This window comes from Athene cunicularia (assembly GCF_003259725.1).
Source record: "Athene cunicularia isolate RWA chromosome 1 unlocalized genomic scaffold, athCun1 chr1_part2, whole genome shotgun sequence".
In the NCBI taxonomy this organism is placed as follows: Eukaryota; Metazoa; Chordata; class Aves; order Strigiformes; family Strigidae; genus Athene; species Athene cunicularia.
In genome coordinates, this window is record NW_020799092.1 from 69,759,797 (window position 1) to 69,770,591 (window position 10,795).

At 34.9% G+C, this 10,795-nt stretch overlaps 2 protein-coding genes across 2 annotated transcripts in view; one reads left to right on the forward strand and one right to left on the reverse strand.

The window, feature by feature from the left end:
- Positions 1–1,250: 1,250 nt before the first annotated feature.
- The window catches only part of CCDC146 (coiled-coil domain containing 146), a 70,781-nt gene continuing 61,236 nt past the window's right edge, over positions 1,251–10,795 (forward strand). The window contains exon 1 of the mRNA XM_026862581.1: positions 1,251–1,451. Coding sequence (XP_026718382.1) covers positions 1,296–1,451 — 156 coding nt within the window. The 5' untranslated portion in view covers positions 1,251–1,295. The remainder of the gene's footprint in view (positions 1,452–10,795) is intronic.
- FGL2 (fibrinogen like 2) overlaps positions 10,373–10,795 on the reverse strand; it is a 6,655-nt gene continuing 6,232 nt past the window's right edge. The window contains exon 3 of the mRNA XM_026862569.1: positions 10,373–10,788. Within this exon, the coding sequence (XP_026718370.1) occupies positions 10,734–10,788 (55 nt within the window). The 3' untranslated portion in view covers positions 10,373–10,733. The remainder of the gene's footprint in view (positions 10,789–10,795) is intronic.

Sequence of the window (10,795 nt, forward strand, 5' to 3'; positions counted from 1 at the left end):
TTTGCATGATAATTAATCTAGAAAGACCTGCTGGTGTCAGGTGAACAGTTGCAGAAGTTGGCAGTCTTTCTCCCAAAATTTCAAACTAATACAGTGTGGTACTGATTTGTCCATTCATTTCATCTACAGCCAGCTTCAGTGAACTTGTGAAGGAATTCTTGAATTCCTTCCTGTATCCTCCGTCTACACTTTCCACCGTGCTTCGCTCTGCAAATACTTCATGGCTCCCCTATCTCGCTGTCATGGCAAGATTTCCGTGTGCTTCAAAAGTCCTTCTTCCCCTCTCTTCCCTCTGTAAGATGCTTATTGCCTCTCTTTAGTCATCCTATCTCTCTTATATCTTTCTCCTGAAATGTTTGTGTCTTGTTTCATGCTGCAAAAGATCAATATTTCAAAACTCTTTGAATATACAAAACTCCCAAGATATTGTTGTGCCAGAAGATATTTTTGGCAGCTATTAATTGGCATTTGATATAATGACAAGTAGCAAACTGATTGACATTTCTGTCTTATCAGGGTACCAGGAGCATTGTACCCCCTTGTATTCAACCTCCCATTTCCCTCTTCCATCTTGGCATTTTCAGACACCTCAGACAGTTCTGATGATTGATGCTTGGGAACATAATTCTTAAGTGCTGGACTGAGATGGTAAACACAAAATGAAGTTACATGAAGTTATAGTAACTCGTTGACATTAGGTCTCATCTTGCTCAGAAATAATTAATAAATGTCATTGATCTAGCTGTTCCTAATGCAAGAATCTTAGAGATTTCTGTTCCTAAATGAGAGCTATGAAAGTGGGATTTTCTACAATATAATTGTAGGAAAGTTATCTTTTCCAACAACCCTACTTATTCCATCTTTCTTTTATTTCTCTCTGTGTATTTATTAAAAAAACTGTGTTACCTAATTTGAAAAAGAGCTTTCTTCAGGATAAAGCTTACACCAAGCTATGTTTATAAAATTTGGATTTTAGCTTCCTTTAAAGGTCCTTCTTTTGGGGAAGAAAAAAGGGATTCCCACACTCTACAGGAATCAAAATACTGCTTGTATTCTGTGGGTTTTATTATTACTCTTGAATTAGTTCACTTGGATATTTTTCAGTGTTGTATTATTTTAGCAGAGGTCACAGATACTAAAAATGTAACCTGGTACATAACTGAAATGTTAGTACTACATAGGAGCTCTGTCAGGAGGAGATCTCAGGAGATCTACATATCTTGCACAGTCATATATATCCCTGGATCTAATTAACTGTATTTTGGTATTTTTGTTACTTCCTAGAACTTCAAACAATGAATCAAGCTGGTGAAGAAAGTTCTAGTTCCAGTGATACAGAATTGGAAACCGAGAAGGAGCAACCTATCTGTGCTCTAGCTCCAACAGTTTATCACCAAGATGAGGGATCCACTGATGTGACAGCAAGTCCTGCGTTTCAGTGTTTAGATGAGGTACCATGTACCCCAGCTTTCTCTGAACTATAACAGTGCATATTGTATCCAAATCAATTAGTCCGAAATGTCTATTTTGTTAGTAATTGAAGGTTGTTACCATAGGCTGTCTGTAGCTTCCTATTTCTTCTCTGAATTTTTTTCTAAGTGGTAAGAACATTCCGTGAAGCAGAAACATATATGGGGCATATTCTTGCTGGGGATAGCGTGCTTAAGAGCTAAACGTTATTTTTTTCAGTGATCATGACTTTAAGGGTAGTAGAGAGGTCTTGTTTCTGTAGTATTCTAATTATAGAGATAGTTGCATCGTGATTTTTAGAAACACTTAATTGTTGCAGGAAAAATCCAAGGTAAACGGCTCCTGAGGCACTAGTAACTGATGATGATAGAAGAAACATTTTGGTACTCAGTTTCTTTTGCAGAATTTTTTTTTTGTTAAGGAAAGTTTTTGAATACTAGAAGTATTTTAGAATTTAAGATATCAAATACGTATCAAATGGAATCCTTAAAAATGTAATGCCAGAAGAGACATAAAGAGATCATCTGATCCAAAATTTACACTGAAGTAGATTCTCTGCAGATATTTGTCTCATTTGTTCTTTAAAACTTTAAGTGATGGAGATAGCTCTTTCAGTGTCCTCTTCCAACACTTCATTGCTATAGTTTTTTTAAAAATAAGCTTTTCCTAAATCCCTGTTTAAATTTCCTTTGAAGTGAATAATATAGCTTTCTTCTTGCCTTACCCACAGTGACAGTGGGGAGCAATCAATTCCCTGTTTATAATAAAATGTACATCTTGTATTATAAGCAGGCTTTATTTATACTTCATGTTTTTCTTAAAGTTCTTACTTTAAGTTGCTTTACCTTGGGCTCTTTCGAGCTTGGATCTGTCAGACTGGTGTGTCAGCCCAGCTCTCTGTCTCTGCCTTGGACCTAAGGTCAGTAGAAAGGAAGGGGCAAGAATCTGTAGTGAACAGAAAAATAGGACTGCCCCTTTCTTTTCTTGCTATTAGATCATACTGAACATAGCATGAAGCTGCACAGCCAGTCTCTTTCTAATCTCTTGTACATTCAAGTGAAGTATACAGGAGGGAGAGAGATTTTCCCTTTCAGTTCAGTGCTAGTATATGGTGAGCCCACAGCTTCCAATATTGTTGGAGCACAAAACCCCTTTCTTCTCAGTTCAAGGCAGCTGCAAAAGTCCAGGGCAGCTCAACTCTCAGAGAGACTTGAACTCTCACCTTACAGAAATCCTTCTGTCTACTGAAACTATGGAAACTGCACTTTGGGGAGTACTTTGTTTTCAGCTACTCCTGTCCTTTTTCTATAGGTTTTCAGTTGTGGTAGAATTTTTGGTATGTCAACAAGAGGCACATATCTAGTACAAGATATCTTTACCCCCCACCCATACCCAAATAAAATAAAACTAAATGGTATAACGTTCTAAAACATATTTTACATTTCTGCTTTGTTTTTATTATTTTTAATCACGGTAAAACTTGTTTTTCTGGACTTATTCTAGAAAATTATCAGATCATTTGGCTTTTTTTTTTTTTTTTTCCTCAAAGAATCTTTCCAGTGAGGTTATTCTGCATGTCGAATTTAAGGCCAACTTGTTTAACTCTGATAACATTGTAAACCATTAATGGGAAATATAGGGTAACCTTAGTATTGGAAGTTGTTCCCAACTCAGAAAAAAAAAATGCAGTGGAAAACTGAAGTAGGCAATTTGCATAAGATTTCATAAATGAGGTCTTTCGGTCATTTTGTCAGTTTTTAAAAGGGAAATATGACTCATTTATTCTTACCATAATTTTTAACAGTTTGTACTTGTGCTTTATGGGCCGATTTGGCTTTTGATCACTTATTCACATTTCTTCTCTTCCACTGACGTGTTTGTTTTCCTTTGTTGAACTTTATACATAATTCAGAGATAAATAATATGACTTTGGTCACCACAGAGGTTGTTGCATTGACACTGTATTCAGCTTCTTGGAATAGCTTTTAGAATTTTTCCACAGAAGCAGGACTGTATCATATTATCTCTGGTTTACTGGCTAGTCATTTATGCCTGCATAGCAGCAAATACTTATTAGAAGGGACACCTTTTGATATTATTAGATTTATTTGAGAACATATATATCCTTTCTAGCGGTAAACCTCCCAGTCAAGTCAGTCTCTTTTCTCATGTAAACAGCAGATAGGCAAAGATACAAATAATGAGAAGTCACACATGCAGACTCTCTCTCTCTCATTTTTAACAACACATAGGAACATTTTTTAGCTTTGTGTGTTAGGTAAAAATATTAAAAACTGGACAGAGGTTTGAAGAAAAGCCACTCAGTCCATCATGATTTGCTTCTTTTCACCACGTGTTTTTATTTATTACCAAGTTGACATCAGTCTAACTCGGTACTTACTTCTACTGCTGTTGGTTAGAGGACTGACATTCACAAAATGAACTTCCCACTTTTTTAGACTTTGTTGTTATGTCCTTGAAATAAAGACCTTTAATACTTCTAGCTGAATTTCTTGACTTGTAAATCTTTCTTCATATCCTGTTTTCTTGTACTGCATACCGTTAGAAATAAATCAGTCTGCATCATGTTAATAACTTCCATGGAAAACTACATAGTCTAGTACCTGTATGATGAAATAAATATATTACTTAGATAAATGATACATTAATATGCAATAAATTATGCTGTTTTCATTTTGAATGTAGTGCATTATAGACCATGTATATGTACTTTGATTCTTAAAAGGCAACAAAAAATGTATTTAATGACACGTACATTGTCTAAATTTCAAGAGCTATTAATTTTATAAAATGAATATTTGACTAGCAGCTAGCTTCAGCAAAATGGTCTGAATTTATACTCATCCTCTGCATGCAAATTTATTAATTTTTTTGCAACAGGTGGTAATAGAATACGTTTTACCTCCCCCTTTATCCTTATATTATCCTTGTTACAACACTGCTACTACTGCTAAAGCTGCACAGGACATATTGATATTTCCATTTGAATATAAAAACCAAAAGAACACGACATGAAACTGGAATCAGTGCTCAAAATGACAAGATTAGACAGAATGAAAACAAAAAAGACCAATTAAGAAATTGCCTTCTGCCCAGTTTCATAATTTTTGTCCCCTTAATTCTTGCCCATCCCTGCTCCGCATAGTAACATTTTTTTTCCTCTGGACACTGAAGTTATTTCCTTTCCTCCACCTGATCCAGGCTTTCCTGTTTTAATGGGAACATATACAAATAAAACATCCGTTGTCATAATGATGCGGTTGATGTTTAGTTGTAATGTACTATAGACTTCAAATCCTTTTCTGTTGCTTAGTTTTTGTTTTGTTACCCAAATCACAATTAATCCCAGACACAAAAAAGACCCCTACTCTATACATCTTTCCAATTTGATAGTGAATCATTGACAGCTATGCTCCAGGAACAGCTTTCCATCCACTTTATCTTTGTAAAATTTTGAAGATTTAATAAAGTTGATTAATTGCTCACAAAGCCTACTGGTTCCTGGTTTTGATTCAAGAGACTATCCAAAAACTAGTATTCTTCAGGTTCTTTCAGGCAGGAGGAGAATCAGTCATGGAGCCTAGTATCATTGAATTCTGTTCAGGTAATTTTGTTTATTTATAAATTAGGTACAAGCTCTTCTTTTTCTGGGGAAAAAAAAAAAAAAAGGAGAAATCAAATGGTGGGAGGGTAACTTCTCACAGTTTGAGGTCTTTTTCAGTTAGTATATATTAGAAGTTCTTATTAGGCTTTACTCAGGATTGATGTCTCTGAGCTTTTTGATGCTGTGTTTTTTCTTTCTCTTTCTTTCATTGGTATTGGTTCTTCAGTTAGAGAGATAGTTGTTAGTTCACTTAAATATATACATCTATTTTTAAAACATTTGCAGAAAAAAGATTCTGCAGCATTTGTTTTTAATGTCTTTGTAGTGGACTCTGATGGAGCTATTCATTCCCTATGCTAGTGTACTTGTGAATGAAAAGTGCTTCACTATTTACCAGATTCAGTCAGCGGATACCTTGTTTGGAAGGTACCCCAATAATCTCCTTCTGCTAATAAATGTCATCCATTTATGTACTAAATTGATACCTGCAGAAGAATAAACTCCTTTGTGAGATTTCTTTGATCGGTCTAATGTTGCACTCTGTATCCTATAAAGATAAAATAGACTTTTCTCCCTATCTGATATCAGCACCAAATCTTTCCTTTGCACTGCTTTTTCTTGATGGCAATCGTCACTATCATGCTATGTTTCTTTTTGCTGGTGTCCAAGAATCCTGTTGCCACCATCCGTCAGGAAGCAGAAAGAACCTTTCATGAATATTTTTCATTAGTATTTTGAAACTTTGAGTCCTTCTGGGATTAATGAACATCTTACCCCTGACTGCTGAAAGTAGTTGAAATGCTAAAAAATATGTTAACTGAAATCCTGGTTCTACTGGAAACACAGAGCAAATCTCCATGTTTACCAAAAAATGAACAGTATAGTGATAGTGACTTCTCAACCAAATTTTGCTTCAGCTGATCTGATGCTGGCGCAGGTGGATTTGATTGCTGTGAGAGCTTTGAAGTCAATGGAATGATGCGTACATTCAGGGTTAGAATGTGGTTCAAGGAGGGGAAAGTACTTTTCATTTTTCTCTTTTTTCTCATCTGTGCTGCAGGAAAGAGAAAGTCACATAAAGGTTGGCTACAGCTTTCAAATATAAATACTCAGAATCAGTATTTCATATATTTCTTCTGTGGCATTTTGATGTCTAACAATGCCACTCTAGAAAATACCGCCATTTCCAATTGCTTTTTCTAACAGGCTGGTTTTTAATTCTCTCCTAACTTAGGTTAAGTGGTAGGTGTAAACAACTTCTCTTTTTTTTAAAAAAAAAAAAAAAAAAAAGTTGATACATTTTTAAATGAAAACTTTTCCTATAAAAGTTAGCTTGGTAGACTAAGATAGATTTTTTTGTTGTTGTTTTTATAGCCCATATAGCCAATTTAATTTCTGTTCACCTACATATACTGTAGTGTGCTTTCTACTCCTATAAATTATGATCATCAGTACATTTTTGCATGGTAACCATAGCAGTGGATGAAATATAAAGCAGTGGGTAAGATGTAAAAATCTTAACACAGCTGTTGAATGCAAACAACATTTCAAACTTAAGCTGATCCTGGTGCACTCCACATTACATGCTTCAAAGGCTCCTGGCACAACAAAAAAGCTGTATAAATATGTTGGCACGGGCACCAAAGACAGATGTTGCCTCCACCTCCACCCATAGGAATCTGACGGCTAATTAAATAAACCTTTTTAACTTTGTTGATACGGTCACTTGGGAAGTCAGCTAGGGAAGATGGTGTGTCTGTAAACTAGAGTCTGGGGTTTTTTGCAACAGCTTACAGCAAGCACGCAATAGCTTGCATAGTGAATGTTAAAATGATTGGTTGTTGCAAAAGGTAAGTTGATTGTTCCAATTGGTGGTAACTCCTATAAAAAGCTGTAGCAGAGTGGGCTGAATTTTCAGATCCTTTTAAAGAACAGACCCAGTAATATGCTCCAATTGAGAGATTCTTTTTACCGCTTGAAGTGACGTTGTGAGGAAACAAGGCCAGTAAGGCTGTTGCATGTGTTCATGTTATCACAAAGCAGGTGGTATTTCTGTTCATTTCGGAAAGCATTTGTGATGTGTTGTTTCTTCTATGCTGTTATAAAGTCAAGTGCAGATTTCATGCCCCACAGAGGAAACCCAGCTCCCTAAAGCTGCAAGACTCGAAGGAATAACCTGTAGCTGCAGCGTCTTCTTGCGTTTTGGCCTTTTCTCAACAATTTTTGAGACTTGTGAGACTTAAAAAGACAAGCATATTGCTGTTTTATGTTCCACATTAAAAAGACAAGCATATTTCTGTTTTATGTTCCAAAGCTTTCTCCCTCTTCCCCTTTTCTCATCCAAAGTATGTATCTGGGATCTGATACTCCAAAACAGGGTGATCTTGCTAAAAATGTGAATTTGGCTGGCCTTGGCTTACGATACGTCAGCACATTGCGTGGTGAGGAAACCACAGTTCACCAAACATACATTCGGTAAAAATGTCCAGTGGTGGAGAATCATCTGTTACACAGATGAGGTTACTTTAAATGTTAAAAAGGTGATTTCTGGTTTCCTTATTCAAAACACCTGTGTTTAAATACCCCTTAAGGAACAGAGCCTTAAAGATCTGCATGAGAAAGGATCCTTCTCTTTGTGTTTAGCCTCTAGAATTTGAGCTGCAGAGGTAAGGAGAGGGGCTTTTATATTCTGTCAGAAGAAAGAAGCGAGGATTTGTTTCTCAAAGTGGATCCTACTTCTCCATAAAAATCATTGACTCCATGTAATTGCTTAAAATTAAGTGTATAAAACATACTTTCTATTTTCTGTATAATTCTAGATGTTGGCATACTATTTCAGGAGAAGTCTAATATTAATTAGACTTAGAGTTTGTCTTGATTATATGAACATAATTAGGTTATTCGGGGTACATTTTCCAGTTATTATTTTCCAAATGGATTCTTTTTTTACTGAGATCAGAAAAAATGATGAACTTAAGGACTTAAAAATAATATTGATTTGTATCCTGTTCTCATGTGTGTGAAGGTCAGTTTTGATGCATCATCTTAATACATTGTCTTCCGATTTTGGTTACCATTGAGAGTGATGGCCAAATTTGCTTCTGGCAGAAGTATTGTAACTTCATAAAAGTTTCATTAAAGCTGTGAATGAGATTGGTTTAGTAAGTGGAATGTTTGCATTTAGCAGGGCCTGTGGATGTCATTGCTCAGCCATTTTTCTTTGAAATTTATGTCAATGTCTTCAGGTCCATATATACCTTTTCTTTTTTTTTTTTTATAATCTCCTGTAAAAAAGAACATAGAACACATTTATAAAAGTTTATTTTAAACCTCCTTCTTGGTAGGCCAATATTTAGCTCCTATCTCAGCTTTTTTCTCTATGAAGTCTTGAAGTCGCATCCTTCCTGTTTCGATTTTTCTATGGTGTGTAAGTCATGGAAGCTAGTTAAATTTGGCACCTTTTTTAAAAAAAAGTTATTTTGCTTTAAGTTATAAACATGGTATTCTAGGTATGGATTGAGAAACATTTAATTTCCTCTGAAAATAATCACATAAATGCCTGTTTATTTTCCACTAAATTGTCAAACTACCTGTTGTTCACAATGCACTCTCTGAATTCGACCGCAGTGTATCCCAAAAAATACCATTAATAGATATTTGCATTTAAAAAAGGAAGGAGGAAAAAAAAAAAATCACTGCTGTCAGACCTTTTAATTTCTTTTTTTTTTTTTTTTTCCTGGGTTTTTTTTGTTTTTTTTGTTTAAGCAATGCATAGAAAGCCAAGACATTACAGTCTGCTTGGCTGATCACATTGAACAGATGGGTTTGTGTCTTTATTTTTTGGAAACAACCCATAGGTATTTTGCTAGCAAACCTGCTGTTAGTAATCATCTTCACTAAAATTCACAATTTAAATATTAGCAAGATCAAAACCACAAATGTTTTCATATGATAGTCACTGTTATATAGATGTTTTCTGTAAACTGAAGACATTTTGAATTCTTAAGCCTTAAGCAGAGACTGAATGCTTTTGTTTGTATAAAAAATTGTATGCTTTAATTTGGGGTATTCTTTCTATTCACATGCTTTGATAGAACTTGAATGTGATGTGAAAGGTTGCGTGTACTACAAAAAGCAGATGAGTTTGCTTTTCCTCTTTCATGTTAAAAATATGGATTGTGTAAACTCTGGATTGGGCAATTCTTTTTGAAACTACTCATATTTTGGAAGAGAAAAAAATATGTCTGAGATTTCAGCCTTTGGTATTATCTGGCAGCTGAAGTGTGATAAAACTAATTTCTTAAGAACTGTCATTACTAGCAGTAACTCCCCTGACACATCACATAGTCATCTTTGTCAGCCATGTAAAGTTATCTGTGTTTTCTTATTGCTTCAATTTTTACAGAAAATCAATAAAACAATTTATGATAATTTTTTTGGTAGTCCCCATAAACATCTATGACAGTAGTACAGCTTTAACAGTGTGACTTAATTTTATTACCAAGGAAAAACAAAAATAACACTTGCAACAAGTAGATGAAGTTACACTTTGTAAAACTGGTACATATCAATGAAGATTCAGCTACAACAGTTCCAAGCAGGTAATACTCAGATTTCTGTAACAACATTACACCTCTTCCCCCCCCCCCCCCCCCCGATGTACTTAAATGAGAGCTTGAGTCTCTACAAGAATCATCTTGTAACATCTGGCTTACTTGAAAGATTGACAAGAAAGAAAAATGGCACTGTAAATGCTTCTTGTATGTATTTAGAGGCATTAATACAAAGACAGGAATTCTTCTTGATGTGTGTCCTTCCTACCTGTCTACTTGGCTGCATAAATGTGCAATAAGCTATGTAATATGTCCTTTCTCCCATAAACAACAAACAGGACCTTCAGCTTGAACAGAACCACCAAAATGAGCAAGAAATACTGTCTTTCATTACATGCTGTCTACATTATTTCCACTTGCTTTTATTAAATTCCTTCACCAACTTCTTTGAATAATCTTTGACAAAGGGGATAAGATTTGAGGATTCATCTTCATTTCGTAAGTTTTCTTCAAGGCTTTTTTTGTGTCTTTGGGCAAACTGTGTGGCTCTCTCTTTCCTAGACCTTTAAAAATAATAACTTGTAGTACTTTTCCTAACTTCACTTGATATTGCCTTGGTATACCTTTGAAGTTGTGAGGGACAAATGATCTACAAAGTCAGGATGTTTTAGAAAGACTAATTTTCCTTCTAAGTGTTGACAGATTATCAGTTATACCACTGCGTTATTTTCAGGTTAAAATGGAGGTGTTCATTCAGACACAATTTGTGGAAGACATTTGTAAGTTTTAAATTCTCTGGTATGTCACAGTCAGTAAAAGTACCAAAAGCAATGTTTAGAATATTTACATAACAATACCAAGACTCAACCTCTATTATGTTTTAGCTATAACTATTCAGAAACATTTATGCTGGCTTTAATACATTATATGGGTCAAACCATCTCTAAAAATTTATGTGGAAGTATGTTTTGTCTAGAACTATTTTATGCCAAACATAACTGAATAATTGAGTTCTGAGTATAATACTGAGTAAGTAAGATTTTGAGTGCAATCCAATGCAGACTAGTTAAGAGAAAAGTGTAGAATTACTGCACAAAACTTTTGGGTCTGATCATGATTTTTACTGATTTAAAGGCTTGCCTATATC